This window comes from Poecilia mexicana, unplaced genomic scaffold, assembly GCF_051168715.1.
Source record: "Poecilia mexicana isolate PSO_F unplaced genomic scaffold, ASM5116871v1 scaffold_20, whole genome shotgun sequence".
NCBI lineage: Eukaryota > Metazoa > Chordata > Actinopteri > Cyprinodontiformes > Poeciliidae > Poecilia > Poecilia mexicana.
Window position 1 is genome coordinate 19,471,432 of NW_028263389.1, and position 16,336 is coordinate 19,487,767.

Consider the following 16,336-nt stretch of genomic DNA (forward strand, 5'->3'; position numbering starts at 1 on the left):
AGAGGAGTCAACAAGCCTATCTGTCAATCCCAGCACGTTGCCGAGGAAACAAAAACCCAGAAGAGCAACGGGATTCTTCTGTACAACCTTCCTGGTCTGCATCTTCTCAGTCCGCCGGCGGAAGGCCACATAGGGGTCGCTGGTGCTGGAGCCGTCCCTCTTCTCCTGCTTGACGGTGGGGATGAGCGAGCCACTCTTGCAGGTTTTCCTCTTGCGGCTCCAGTAGTCAAACACCTCCTTGATCAGATCGTCGTCCTCCTTCAGCAGCAGCTTGGCTTCCTGCAGACTGACGAGCTGCAGAGGAAGAGGAGAAATCAGCACTGTGACACGTTTTCAGGTGAATTATGTTAAAAACTTTAAAGGTTTGAGAGGAAAAACAATCAGATTACAGTCAAATTACCACAAAACATTTTTCTTTTCAAAGATGCTGTGTTGTACCAATAATTATAACAAAAAAACAAAAACAAAACAAAAAGTCTTGACTGGATCAGGTCGACACCCCTAATTAACCTGTTAAAGTGTTTGTAGTAATCCAGGTCAGGCTGCTACCAGCAGTGTTGTGTTTTTACCTGCTGTCCGCTGCCTTTCTCCAGTCGATCGATCATTTCCTCAAACTGCAGCGGCGTGATTTCCATTTTCTTCTTCAGCTTATTCACAAACGTCTCATCCTCCGTGTCCAGGTCGTAGTCCGGAAGCTCCGTATCCAAACTGAAAGCTGGGGAAACACAGGGAACATTAGTACCACCTGTTAGAAACAATCAAGGGCATCTGAAATTAAAAACAGATGCATTAGTCACCTTAAAGAAAGAAAAAAAAACAACTAAATATTTGAAACAGATGGATGTGACTCAACATGTCTGCACTTGCGTTCTCAAAATGTCAGATTCATGCTGTTAAATTTCCAAACTTTTCCAGGCCTGAAGTCCCAAATTTCCCAGCCTGTCTTTTTTTTTTTACTAAATTCACTTTACTGTGAAATTACAGCAGATATTTCTAGTTTCCACAGACTTTAAATATGAAATCAAACAGAAGATGGATGACAGATGTGTACAAAGGACACATGGAAGGATGCACAGAGACGGACAGAGGAAAACCAATGGATGGACCGAAAGACAAAGAAGACATGAATGAATGGAGGACAGACAGGTGTGGGAACAAATGAATGAAAAATAGATGAGTTGTAAACTATGGTATAAAATCTGGAAATATTAATATTTTTCCACATTTCTGAACTTCACTGGCAGTCTGTCAAACCTTCATAACTATTTAATCAGTCCCCATCTACCAGAAAACAACTACTGAACGTCTGAACCAAAGTCTTCCGACAAGCAGCGGCGTCTGCACGTGCTCAGACCACCAGCTGAACTTTGACCCTCCTCTTGCTACTCACGCTGTATGTGAATAAGCTGCTTTGGCATTTTGAAGTCCCCGGGGTAGAGCAGCTCGTAGTGCGGGATGTTGCGCTCCGCCTCGGGGACCGGGATGACCATGCTGTCCCGCTTCTCTCCGTAGACCTGCTGCGCCGAGATGGCTCTCTGGAGATGGTGCTCCTGGAAGGGAACAGAGGGTTAGAACACAAACTTCCTGGTTTGCTTTCATAATGTTTAACAAACCACCTTCCATAAATATAACTCCTATAGATAAACATTGAGAAGGCACTCTTAATGCCTTGGGAAAGGAAGAAGCAGCTTTTTAAGTTGTAGTTTGGAGCCTTTTGGGGCTTTTCTGAGCTTTATGCAACAGATGGCCGACGCAGCCGCCGTGATTTCGGGCCAATCTTGCACCAACAAGTCTTCTCGCAAAGCTCCTACTCATTTTACACGTCGCACGCTGTTCACAACCAGTTCTCTGGCTTGATTCGCAAATGTGGGTCAGCATTAAGTAAGACACCCTTTAACCGAGCAGTTTTCCATCGATTGGAAAGTGGTTAAAAATCAGGAGGAAAATTAAGCAGCTTCTTGAGTCAAAACGAAAGAGATGAGACGAGAATCATCGAATCCATTTGTAACATGGTGGGAACTTGATGCATGCAAGTGTTTAGATGTGACGAAGAAGAAAGGTGACCAAAGTGCGGCGTGGGGGCCGTTTGTGGCCCTCTGAGTGGCTTTGGTCATCCCCAGTCACAGTTTTAAGAATGAAGCCAACCTGGCCTGCAAACAAAGATGCTGATGAACAGTTTTGTTTTTTTAATGAGATTTATTCCAGACAAATAAAATCTTGATATTAATAAGAAAAAACAGTACGGCACAAGAAGTACCTTTTATCTTTTAATCTCACCCTGTTCTTGTTGCCAAGAGACGCCCAAAAACAATTGACCTCAAAAATGCAAAAATTATACACTACCTAGCCATAACTCAAGATCAGCAGTCAACAGTTGTTCACAAAAGTGTAACTCTGTTTCATCTAATATATTATTGGGAAAATAAAAGAAAAAGGCCACAAGAAATGTATTTTTCCATTTTAAAACTATTGCACTGGCTTTTAGCTTAGGGATTTTGGGTCCTATAACAAAAATGTGCATGGCATAGGAATACTTCATATAACAGCTGATCCATCTTCGTCCACAAACCATCTTTCAGGTTTATAGAGAAAATGGTTTGGAAGAAATCTAAATAAAACAGAATGAGAGGCAGTTGAGAGGGGAATAGGCAACTGGAACTGGAAATATAACCACCTACTGCATTAAAATGCAATGTCACACACTACAGTGGTGATTTTAGCGAGTCAATATATTGGAAAGCTCAATCTTGGATCAACAGAACAACTATAAAAATTAAACTCAAATAATTTGATCCCAAAGTGCAATTTTACACCTCAGACACTCAGTATGTGTAACATCTGGCTGAGGAACAAGCCAAAGACGGATTCATCTGCTGCTCCATCAGTTTGTCAATATTCACTGCAGTTTTAGAAAAATACAAACACATTAACCAAACCTGATTATTCAGGCTAAAACGCTAAAAGACCAGCTTGAACATTGAGTTTGGGACATGATGTGCAGAAAGCCTTCATATCAGGTTAGTAGTAAACAACAAGAAACCAGCCTAACAAAACCTGGGTAGAGACTTTGATGTGAAGTGATGAAGTGGAGTTTTTTTGTGTGACATTTCATTCTAAAACTAGTAAACTATAAGTCAAACATGTGATCCGCCATTGTTGTCACTATGTAAGGTGTGTTTGGGGGTGAATAGGCTATAAGAAACATTTTCCCTCTGGAACCCTAAAACGCTGTTTCCATTTTAGATAAAGACGTCACCATTCCTTTGATGTTCATTCTACACAAAAACACTAAATACTTTGTCAGACCGTAAACACATCAACCAGTACTATGTTCCCTCGTGTATTTTTTTGTTTTTGTTTTTCAGATAAAGGTTAGAAATATGGGATTTAACATTTATGTGGAGAAAACCTGGGAAAAGCTTCATTTTCTGTTGGAATAAAAAAATTCCACCTCATGAAACCTGGGTATAAGACAGACTTTGTAGCGTTTAATGGCTGAATTAAAACAGAATGATAAATGTGTTTGTGTTGATAATCTTTAGTATAAAATCAGAAATCAACACAGACGAGATGAATAATCCATCAGGTTTCAACAAACGCATGTCAGAGTTTGTTTTTGTCTTTTAATTAAACGACATTTATTCCAACCTCACAAATCAACATGCAGGTAAACCATGTGGTTTCAGAGCGGAGTTACCAGCATAAATAGTGCATGTAAAGAGGCAATTAAGCTCAAGTTGCCATGGTGAGTATCAGCCAGGCACTGTAACCTTCCTCTGACCTGAAACACATCCTGATCTTTCTCAGCTTTGATCCTCACCACGCTTCACAGCCCAGGGATTTCCTCTGCCAAGCGTAGATTAGGGGCTTTTGTGAATGGCACACGCAGGACAACTCAAGTGGTTTATTTTAGAAGCAACAGCTACAGTTTCATCGTTTAGATTTACATCCAGGAGTGACACATCCCAACTCATCTGCACTGCAGTCTGAAAACGAGTGGGACGTTTATAGGCTGCTTCAGTTGAACCAAATGCGTTTAAACTAACAGCTCTCGTACGTCGGCAGCCGAATTCAAATGCAGCTTTTCAAAAAAAAAAAAAAATCAACCACAATATTTTGAATTCATGGAGGCTTTCTAGTGTAGAGTTGCAATTTAGTAGATGACAAGAATGAAAATTCAGACATTAAATTGGATCTTCCCTTCAGTTATGACACAATGTTACCCATCAGCGCATGTTATTAGCAACACTGACTAGACGACAAGGGAGCCAATAAGGCAAACATGTTTCCGTCAATTCATCCACAGATCAGAAATTAAAGACTCATCTCAAAACACAGCTGTTTAGATTCTCTAACATCCACACCAACACACCTCTGGCTATATTTTGCATGTATTTCAATAATAATGTTGCTTTGTGCAGACATAATATAAAGGTGACCTTGAGAATCTCTAAAGGGCATTTACAAATAAACAACTAATTCTTTTCCCTCCACACATCTCACCTATCTGTGAGCTTTGTCATCTCAGCCTCTAAAGAATAAACATCAAGTTCAGCCATGGAGGGAAAATCCATCAAACAGAAACTAGTATTGATATGCAAAACTTTAATGCATAGAAAATTAAATATAATGTATAAAATATTGTGTCCAAACTCCTTTGACTGATATGGCACATACTGACCGCAATTAGCCTTAAAGGAGCAAATTAAGCGAATGCCAATGACTGATTTTGAACACAGCGTTAATATAACGCCTTAGAGAAGGTTCTGTGGCTTCAAAAGAAATTTTCCTTTAATCCTTGCATCATATGAAACTGTTGCTGTGAAAAATCCTTGAGGTTAGCATTGCATCAAGTGTTTCCACTGGAACGCAGGCCTGAAAAGCAAACAGCCCAGTTTTTCCAATTATACTGCCTGAAACAAAAATCTACTAGGACAAATGCTTTCTTGCATTCTTCGAAAATATGTAAATATTATGCAGTATCATTGGTCTTTTCACAGATGTACATATTAAACAAAACAGAACATTAAAGTTTTCCTTCATAGAAGAGTCGCGCCAACAGGTTCAATATTTTCTCCACGTAAACATCCTGGAACAGCAGCAGCTCCATCATTTTTCTCTTCAGTCATAAATGCAGATAGGCTGGAAGAATAATCCATTTTTCACATCACACCTTCCTAGTAATAAATATACCCAAGAAAAATGGATGAGACTAGTAAAGGGTGCCATGGCAACAGAAATGTGGCTTCCTGCCGGTGTTTCCAGCGCGTGCCAGTCAGGAGAAGCAGAGGAAGTCTTGAGGACAGTGATATATTTCAGCATCTAAAGTACAGAAAGCTTCATTTATGGAGGTTTGTTGCTTCCCGACTGAAACATAACAAGCAGCATCACTAGCTGAACACAAACACAGTCCAACTGATACCAGACTCTGTTCCTTCAGGCTGAAGCTGAGTTTCTCTGGTACCAAACAGGAAATACCACGGTTACATAACTCGCCATGGAAGCACGCTTCCACTTCATCACCAACTCGAATGAGTAATTTTTCCTTCTTAAGACGTCCAGTTTTCACTGTAACAGGCAAATATCACAGATCAGGAGATAAATGGGGAAATATTGCGTGTAATTTGTGTGTGGAAATTTATTTTAAGGACTAGTTTCACATACGTTTTCCCTTCATCCATAAATGGATAAAGTATAAAATTATAAATGGAATCTGGAAAGATTAAAATGAGCTGATGGAAAGATGCCTGAATGATGGCCAAACGAATAGATGAAGGATGGTGTGATGGACAGAAACTGATGAATGGATGAACGGACATGGATGGGTTCAGGGACAGAAGGATGAACGGATGGATGATAAATGGAGGAGCAGACAGACTAAGGATGGATGGCAGAGTTGGAAATATGGACAAACAGCTGGATTGGTCAATAAATAAGGTAATAGCGACAGGAAAAGAGAATATTTTCCATAAAATACACTGAATTTACTTTTTATTCAGTATAACTGGGACCTAAGATCTTTAAAACAAAGTCTTAACCCTAGGATGTTCTCATTTAATGCTTTATCATCCAACACCTTTAAATCAGTTACTAAAGTGCCTAAAAAGTCTAACTAGTATCAAAGTAACTCAGCTCCAAGTGCGGTCATTTAGCTGACTGAGAATAGAAACAAGCCTGCTGCTGCTGGAGAGGATGTGGGTCAGGGAGCCAAGCCGCGGCTGCCTTGTAGTAAAACTGCCCTCTTTATCTCTTCTGTCACACTGTTATGTAATGACACCGTGTGGATGTGTACAGTAGGTGGGAGAGGGCCAGCGTGGGGGTGAGACGGGGTTTCTGCTGACTTTGCACTGTGTCAGTGTTTTCCTTGTGTTTCTGTCTGCTGTGGCATCCCAAAGGAGAAGTCTCCGAGCTCCATGTGGAAATGAAACTGAAGAAACAAACGGCTGTTAAAGCAACGGCAAACCATACTGGATCAAAATGCTGCTATTTTCAAGTCTAAAAATTCCACATGTTGTCCTTTAACATTTAGCTTGTTAAGTTTTCTCTGTTTCTCCACTTCAGCTGTGTTTTATTACATAAAACACAGCTGAAGTTGACTAATGAATAGCCGAATAGTAAAAGGGCCGTTTCATTCCTTTTGTGGCATTGAATGAATTCAATTTAGCTATAAAATGCTATAAGATTTCCAAAATACAGATAAAATTAGACCAAATGCAGATTCTTTAAAGAAGTTTGAAGTCTACTATTCTTTTCTTGTAAAAATGAATAAACTAAAATGTTTTTAACCATAAATCTATCTTGAAACAATAGATTTGAAGTTGTTCATTTTTATTTTTTCATTTATTCTCTGAATACACGTCAGTGACCAAAATGTACCGACTTGGGGAAAAACTGAATTGTGATGCTATGAAAAATTCATATAGAAAACATAGATTATAAAAACTAGCATAGAGATAAAAACATCTGGAAAATTGTTTTTCCAGTTATTCTAACTTGGAAAAGGATAAAATTACATTTTAATACCAATAAAGACCTCATAACTGGGTAGCATGTGGTTATGGGATGTAGTTCAATAACCTTGCTTAAAACTTGACGCCTGTACACAAATAAAAATACTATATTCCTTTATCTGAAATCTAAAACCAGTGTTTAACTTTGTATTATACCTAAAAATAAACCAGAATATAAAGTTCTATATATAGTTCTTCCCAAATAAGGAATTATGCCCATCTTGTATGAGAGGGAAAGGCATTAAATAATTGTAAAGGACTATTTTACAAAACTATGATGGTTGTCATGACCACATGTTTTGCCTGGCATTACAGATTGCCAGCCTGCTGGAGTATCACTTGGGTAAATGGCCCTACCTGACACAGATGAAGCAATTATATTTTTAAGTGCCATGTATTCACAGACTGTCTGCCAATAACATGTTTGGCCAGTTAGATGAACTCCAATTGCTTTCAATTTTCATATCCTGCGTTTGTTTTAGTAGCTGACATGGTAAAACCTAGAGGTTAATTATAACAGTGATGCACATTGTGCAATATTATTGCATTTTTTGAATATACTGATAATCAATCCTATAACTACCAATTTCTATCCAATTTCCTAACAGTCTAGTATCATACATTTCACATTTAGAAGAATACCAGTACTATTATTTTTTCCCTTTACAAATTGTTTTTCATGATATGTAAATAAAAAGAGGCATTACACTAACTTCATCAATTTTGGGGGAAAATTAGTTCAGCCAATAATCGGGGTCAGCCAATACTAGTTTATATGAAAGAATATTCTGTAGGCTTTGACTGAGTTTAAGTATCAAACTTAAATAACTTTCAAAGTTTTACAATAAGAAATTTAGATATACGAGATTAGCAAAATCCCCAAGCATAGATCAACTATTTTACTTGACGCTGAAAATGGGTAACAGCCATGAATATTTAAGCTAATATTCCTATCACCACTTAAAAATATATCCACAATTATAAGTATAGATGAACTACATGAATGGAAACTTCAAATAAACGTTTTTTTATATATATTGTGCAAAATTACCATCACACATTACAATCGCTATAGACAACACCCTACACGTTGGTTTTACTAAGTCCAAGACACTATATACAAGCTTAAAATCCGCTTTTATAAGTCGACAAATAAACGCTGAATAAAGTTTTGCAACACGTTAACATTAAATATGAGATTTAAAGACATTTCTGCCTGCATTTACCACCAAGTCACGCAGTACAGCACACATGGCACGGCTGCAACTGTCAACACACCAATTCCTAGCTGTCAAACCGAGCCGGAGGCCCGCTGTCTCCCCCTGCTGTTCACGCAGCGGAATTGCACACAAACCAAGGCCTCTGCCCGCCTTTAGCAAAGAGAAAAGTCAACAAAATGGTGGCGCCGACACAAGTCACGTGACTTCTTTGTGCCTTCGTGCGACGTTTGTAGCGTAGCAGATGGCTAAAACACGACTTTTCAGTAAAACACCACAATATAGCGATATTATGATCCCCCTGGTATAGGTAAAGTTTAGTAAATTAAAGCCTTCGTCGAGATCTGTCGTGCGCACAAAACGGCAGCAATGGCGGCCATTTTGCACAAGCTTGCGCAGGTAACATTGTGGCGCCGAAAAACACAGTCAAAGAAATCCAGCGGCGGCCGAGCGCCTTTTAAAATAACATACCGATTCCTCCTCCTTTTCCATCCCAGTTGGCATCTGCGGCACCGCCCGGTTGATGGAGGCATATTCGTGCAGGTCGGGCAAATCCTCGCAGCGGAAGACGGGCAGGGGCTTACAAGCATCCAACGCCCGCGCCCGAAACGACAGTTTACTCATTTCTTATAATAAAAGATGCAGCATAAATCTCTGGGAACTGCCTGGAGTAACAGCACGTCTGCTTCGAGTTCTCATTGAGGAATCTGTCGCGGTCTCTTTTAGAGTCGGTTCTGAGGGCAGTCGTTCAGGTCCGGTTAGCAGCGCGAACAGAGCCGGGCAGGCCCGGGTCTCAGTCGCCGTCTGTCGGTCTCTCTCGCTCCTGCGCTCCGCTGTTCCTGCCCGGTTCAATACGCCATGGCCAACATGGCGGACATTACAAACTCATGCAGCTCAGTGCTCCCTCCGAGCGGCCCAGCCCCCTCGGTCACACAAACAGCCATTCCCACGCAGCTTCGCACGCGTGCGCGCTCGAGAAACGCTTGGGGTGCGAGGGAAAGAGGAGGAGGAGGGGAAATGATGATGGTGATGGGTTCGGAACTTCCAGCTTTCCAGACTCGGGATGTTATGCTGTTATTTACCAGGGTGCTACTAGAGTTTGATTTAAAAAATAAATATATATTTAAAGCAAAACCAGAGTAAATCTCCCACCCTATTATTGTACAAGAACTAACGATGATTAAAAACTATACACACGGTCAGAAAAAAAATCAAAGTAAACTCATAAAAATCTGGCATAATAAATTACTACATCTATTAGTAATTTTACATTATGAAGGTTAGACAACACCTATGTCATTACCCATCTGACTCAAATGACTATATATCGCCACCAAGTGGAACAAAAACAACGGGACACAAGCGGATCAAAAGAAAAATACCTGCTGGAAATTAAAATTCACTAATTCATCATATCCTATATTTAGAAAGAGGAATTTTTAGAAATACATTAAATCATTCCCACATTTCCAAGACTTGAATTTCTAAAGTTTGTTGTTTTGCCCCATTTTTTAAAAGAATAAACAAACTTCTCTAGGAGTGGGATGTGGAATATTATTGAAATAATAAATCCAAAAAGTTACTTGCTGCAGTGCAACAAGTTAATGAAATATTATAATAAAATTAGCTTTCATATATACCTGTATTTTTCATTGAGGCACAAAATTTCTAGGAAAGCAAAGGTTATCAACTCCAACAGCATCGTTACAGAAAGTTATTTAAAATCCTGAAGCAAAATCTTACAGAATGCAACAGGAAGCAGACAGACCTACATGGATGGATGAACATGGGTCCCAATGTGTGCCCTTCCCAAAAATAAAAACATTTATTAAAAAGCAACAAACATTACGTAGCAGTCTGCTATTGGAGAATTAATCTGGAATACAAACATGTCAATAAGCAAGACAAATGTGTGAATTCTTCTTGAATTTATTTTGCAGCAGCTGAACCATTCAGTGAGGAGTTGAAAGAAGTTAGTCTGAAACCAGAATGAAGCTCAATTCTAAATCAGTAACCTGTTTCTATTGTGACACGACATACAATTCTGTCATTGGGCAGAAACTAATGATTAATTTGGTTGTTAACTTTCAAATTAATAGATTAGTCAAAAGCTTTTCTTTGTGTCTAAATTTTCACCAGTACAGTCTCAAAATCAAAATTTTCACTTTTGGCAGAACATCATTATCATGGATTCCTGCAGAATATAAAAACCCCACCTGAACCATAAAATTCAGAGTACTTTCTCTTCTTCAATTCAAAATATCATACTTAGAAAGGTTGAAGCTAAATTAACCAGTCTTCATTAATTATACATTCTTTAAAACCTGCTTTATTTGGCGTGGAGACCACCTTAGATCTGTTTAAACCTGAAAAACTATTGTGTCCCTTTAAAGTTTAGTTTGAATCCAACTCCAGCTCGTTTGCATAGAAAGTTTGGTTCTGATGCGAATGTGCCACCAAACAAAGGTGGAGATCAACAAAGCGACCCAGGTCTGCCTAAAACGACAGGCCACTTAAAGTGAACCGAATACAGCAGGTGGGCTACACCGCAGGGCATTGTGGGTCAACACAGCCAAAATAAACTCGCACTTAACAAAATTACCAGGAAAAACAGATCATGGTTATGTGTGGAGGAAGAAATGAAACAAAAGCTCTGGTTGGAAGGTCTATCCTACCTGCTGTAAGTACTCACTAGATCAATTCTAAGGTAACTAACAAGAAAATTGAGATTATGGCAACTCTGCAAATACTTTCAGAAAAGACTTAAAGTTTGTGTGAATGATGGTAATGTGGAAATGTGGATCATTGTTCTGTGTAATGCCGTGCAGTCCTGGGTTGAAAGTAGGAGCTGGCTATTAATACCAATGATTAAATTTGGATATTTTTTACTTATTGCAAATTATTTTTGAACTTTGAGTTTATTTAGATTTACTTGAAATTTTTTTGTTTGTCAATGCGCATTAGTCAAAGGTAAATCTAATTTGTTTCATTGTAAGAATGACTTAGATCCTTTTAGTTAGTCAAAAACAACCAACTACTCAAGTTTGGTTTAATTGTTGTCTTCTGTGCTCTATTTACATGTTTTCTGCAAGTTCTGTTACAATTGAAAGTGTTGTTGTTCAAGCACATTCCACAAAGATAAACTTTTGTTTGATCCCTATGTAATTAGAACTGTTTATTCATCTACTTTTCTTGGAGAATTTTAAAGATTATTGTAAAAAATATGTTTATCTATATTTACGGGTAGTATATTCTTGTGACATCCTGTATTCCAGCATAAACAAAAGTTGCTACAAAGAGACTATTCTTTTTACGACAGTCACAAAAACCCCACTTTCAGTACTTTGACTGCATTAGATTACCATCATAGCATCTCAGAAGACTCCTAAATGTGAATACTGCACAGCAGAACGTACAGTGTGTACAGTCGACCCCCACCTGTTCGTGGTTCAGTATTCACAAATGTTTCTGTGGAACGTAACCCCAGATTTTTCTTGAAAAATCGTTTTTTCATACAGCAAATGTAAAGAATTCAAAAGACCTATGAACAAAGCTACTTGACCTGCTATTGTCTGGCATTTGCAAAGCAGCCAATCCTGTTGAGCCATTCATTTGAATTTCTATCATTACATATTAGCAACTGCTGTAATGCTAAAATGCTTTCCACTGTGCCCATCAAAGGATAATGAGGTAAATTTCGGTGTTTGAACAATTAACATAAGTGGTTATAAGTGTTTTCAGATGAGTTTAACATATTCTTGGAGTTAAGCTGCTGGGAGGCAGCTGTGGTCCCCCAACTCTTGTGAATGCCCAGGATCCACCGACAGCACTTTATTGTCTTCACAATAGTCTGGGTTTTAAGAGGTAAACAAAAATAATGCCCAAACTGGGAATACATTAACCAGTAATTGACTTTTGGATAGCTTTGTTCAAACTTATGTACTTTATGTCAAAGAACATTGATTAAAAATGCAAATAACCTGCAGGAGTGGTTGACGACTGCCACAGAAACCAGAATGATCCAGATGTAAGAGGCGACATCATCATCCGTTTGGAAGCAACACAATTTCTTCTAAAGTCCATAGTCGAGGCCTTTTAACAAAAAGATAGGGGGTGACAAGAGACAAAACCACAAAACAGAAAATATAAGATTACAAATTCATCAAAATTAAAATACAAATTTGTTCACTAGGTCAGGAAATTTTTATTCAGTTTCCAAAATCTTATTCAGTCCTTATATACAAGTTTAAACAATCATGATTATAAGTCTTTGAATTGGGCCATGTAATAAGTTTTGCTGCAACAATACAAAGAACATTCCAACACAACGCCATATACGGAAAACTGATGTGAATTTGAGGACATTACAGCAAAAAGTGAACCAACATTCGCCTTATCAAACGTATATGTGTGATATGTGTCACTAGGAGGTCGATTGAGAGGCATTTACATTGGAATTAGCGACAGTTTGACCAACAAAGATTCCCTACAGCTGTGTTTGCACAAGGAACAGCGACACCGCAGTTAGCTGACACACAGCTGCTAGCAGCCTTAGCTCACTTACCCTGACCCTGAATTCTAAAATTATTTTATCCACCGTTGAAATACATTACATAAAGCCGACACACGGTTGAAATCACCCCAGGTGATAGCTTCAACTTACCTGCTGCAATGAAAATCAGAAGGAAACATACTGACGATGGTATTTCCACTGGTTGTCATGCTAGCCCAAATGCTAACGCTGGTTAGCTCCCACTGGGACGACTAAATACAAGACACTTTCAGCTTCTTTCTTTCTCTAAAAGTGCCATTAACTTAGCCTGACAGGGCAATGGAAGAGAAACATTTTGGTAAGTAAAAGTATATCGTGCTTCTAAAGATAAATTAGGGTAGTTATTTATGATTTTTTTTTTCGAGGAGGTGAAAAAAGATCCAAACTGACCAAGAAGCCACTTTCAAGACGAATTGTGATTGGATGACAGCTTCCACCAATCACCTGTGGAGAACTTTAGTGGAACATGAGCTTATTGGTTGTCCTCTGCTTGGTATAGTAATGATAATAACAACAGCAACAACAATAATAATAATAAAACAATAAAAATAAAATAATCATAATCATAATAATTATAAAACAAAACTAAAAATATAATAATTGTTAATTAGAAACAAAAATAACAATTACTAATACTAAACATAGAAATATTGGTGAAAACAAATATTTTGATGATGGAAAAGGTTATTATGACAACAACAACAACAACCCCCCCTCCAAAAATAATAAAAATGAAAATAATATAAATAACATTAATTGACAATGTTATTTTTGACAGTTATTTTTATTATGCTGATGATTGTTATATAAAAAAGCAACATAATAATGAAAACATGGAAGGTCAATATTGTAATTAGAAACAAGAAACTATGGATAATATGGCTACAATAATAATACAAATTTAAATAAAATACATTTAACAAGGAATTCCAACTGTAAATGCTTATTTTTGCAACATAGGGTTCAATAAGAAACACTGTTCTTGTAAAGAAAGGCTGCAGTTTTTGTTATGTAACCCTCACTACCCTTCATGCCTCATCGTGCCCCTTCAGATGAGTCCTGTTGCAGGGCAGGGTTGCCCCTGCTGCCTCCTCTGATGCTGTTCTGACTGCATCACATGATTATTTTTCCAGTTTTTTTTTCCATGCTCACACACAGTTGAAACAGAATGCTGCATAGTGGAGGCATACAAAAGCTGCAAAGCTTTACCCTCTCCTTCTGTCAGCCCCTTGACGTCAAAGCTGCATGTGCCTTGCATAAAGAAAGTCTTCTGGATCAGATGTATTATAGAGGGAGGTTTGCTCAGCTCTCCCACCGAGGTCATCAGCAGCCATCTCGTGACTGAAGAAAATCTTAATACAGCCTTTATGTTGAGCCCGCTGCATTGGAAAAGCACCAGTGCACAACCAGGTTGCCTATGTTTGGATTTTGCAATGCATTAGTTTTAGAATGAGCAAATGTGTCTTACAGCTTTATGCAAGAGTATGTGTTTCTTGCATTGGTGTCAAAAATAGCAGAATCTGCGGCTGCAGTGAACTGTAAAGGAATAGTAAGATGCTTCATACTTCTAGATATGACACTTCCCTCTCCAAACATCCAGAGGGCAGTGGAGACCCGTGGAAAAACTTGTGCTTCCACTTGAATTACAATGCATAAAGCAGATTGCTCACTTCACTATCTCTTACCTTCTGAGACTGAAGTTACACATCTGAGCCAGCCGGCAGCGTTCAAGCAAGATTTTTCTTAAAACATATCAAACAATATTTAATTAGCCTTAGTGAATCTTTTTTTAATGTCAAGACATTAACATTGAATGTGTCCCGCAGATAAGTAGCCTTTTATCAGTAGGCAGCTTATGAGGGGTTTGAGTCTGTGTGCGTGAGGGGAATGCATTGAGGGGACGAGTTCAAGACTGCCAGTCTGGGCTGAGATCAAAGGAGAGTAAGACAGACATTTGCCCCTTTGCCATACAATTTGGATCCATCTGCTGTCAGCGTTTCAGATGAAGGATGCTGCTGTAGTGTTCTTCACAACAGGGGTCCCAATTGAAAAGCATGCCTCGTTTCAAGGATGCTATCATCGTTCTTTACATTGGGTTGACTGCTGTCAAGATTGTACTCTTCTAGATGGAACTGCTAGGAGAAACATGTGCCATCCCTTAATGCCGTTAGCGCCCAACACTACCAGGCTTAATCATTTACTATATACAAACATTTACTAACATATCATGTCTTTCCTTTCATATTGCCTCTCTGTCAGCTTGCTTTAATGTCTCAGTTGTCAGTGTGTCCATGTAGAAGTATCACCAAGACAAATTCCGACATTTATTGCACAGTCTCCTTTGACAGACAGCCCCTGACAGATGGATTTGTTTGGGCTCACCCTGTTCTTGTGTCTCGGCTCCAGCTCTTACTGGAATTACACAGACTCCCTCCGGTCATATTTGCTGCTGAGCAGTTTCCATAGCAGCAACATAAGCCAAACCCAGCATCACAACAGAGCCCGAGACCTGTGCGGCGGTCAGGATTACATCTGGACCTGTGAGCATTCTCAACAGACAAAACAAGTCATGGCTCTTTATCAGGCGGTTGTCATCTTTTCAAGACAGTAATTATGTTCTAATCCGGTGACTGACATTGCAAGTCACTTATTAAAGACAGATAGGATACAGGTAGTAGGTTGGGGAATATACAGACCACTTGGAGTGATTATATGGGTCCACTTTACTATTGTTTTAAAGGGAAACATCTCATAACCCGTTTCTAGTTCTGGTTGAACTCTGCTAGGGCTGCCCTTCGTCACTCGCTATGTTTGCTGTGTTCATGGACTGGATCTCAAGTTGGTCACTAAAAGGGGGTGTCTAGTTGAGATCCTCGGGATTTCACTCCTCCATGCTTTTTGCGGAAAATGTGGGTCTGTTGAGTGGACTGGCAACGTCTCTAGGGTGTACCCCGCCTCTTATCCGTTGACCGAAGAAGATAGTCATCATCCCACACTAAGTCCCTACAGGGGTAAAGAGGGCACAGGAAATAAATGGATGGATGTGGTTTGGTTGTCACTTTAGTCCATGACCTTCAGTGAGTTTGCAGTCGAGTGTAAAGTGATCGGAATGAGAGTCTGAGCTCAAAGTCTGAGGTCATGGTTCTCAACTGGAAAAAGGTGGGCTGCCCCCTCCAGATTGGGGCCTTGTCTGCAGTAACGGGGGTGCTAGTCCAACCCATCACAGTTAAGGAACTGAACCAAAAAGCAAAGCTCTCGATTTACCGGTGTGGAGCTCTGTCATCCCAGGGGATCTCAGAAAAGGGTTGCTGCTCCACTGCATCAAAAAGAGTCAGCTGTGTTGGTTCAGGCATCTGAGCCGGATGCCCCCGGCATCCGGCTCCCCTTTTATACAGGGGATCTCTGTATAAAAGTTTTCTCTCATAACTGGGTATAGGATGGATACATGAATTGGGGCCTGCTGCTGGTCACTGAGAGGAGAGATTTACAGGTTCCCATTAGCACAGGCCTCATCTGGAAGCAGAGTCAGCTGGCTCCATACTTCTGCATAACCTAGT

The 16,336-nt window shown here is 39.3% G+C and overlaps 1 protein-coding gene across 2 annotated transcripts in view; it reads right to left on the bottom strand.

Moving 5' to 3' along the window:
* The window catches only part of LOC106919160 (enhancer of polycomb homolog 1), a 33,886-nt gene extending 20,698 nt beyond the window's left edge, over nucleotides 1-13,188 (bottom strand). Inside the window, exons 1-5 of one of the 2 annotated variants that reach the window (XM_014989339.2) lie at nucleotides 12,891-13,188; nucleotides 12,208-12,319; nucleotides 1,391-1,550; nucleotides 570-715; nucleotides 88-294 (exon numbers count right to left, since the gene is read on the bottom strand). In XM_014989339.2, coding sequence (XP_014844825.2) covers nucleotides 88-294; nucleotides 570-715; nucleotides 1,391-1,490 — 453 coding nt within the window. In that variant the 5' untranslated portion in view covers nucleotides 1,491-1,550; nucleotides 12,208-12,319; nucleotides 12,891-13,188. Of the gene's footprint in view, nucleotides 1-87; nucleotides 295-569; nucleotides 716-1,390; nucleotides 1,551-8,698; nucleotides 9,382-12,207; nucleotides 12,320-12,890 lie in introns of those variants that run through there. The other variant, XM_014989338.2, reaches the window with a different exon arrangement.
* Between the last annotated feature and the right edge of the window lie 3,148 nt (nucleotides 13,189-16,336).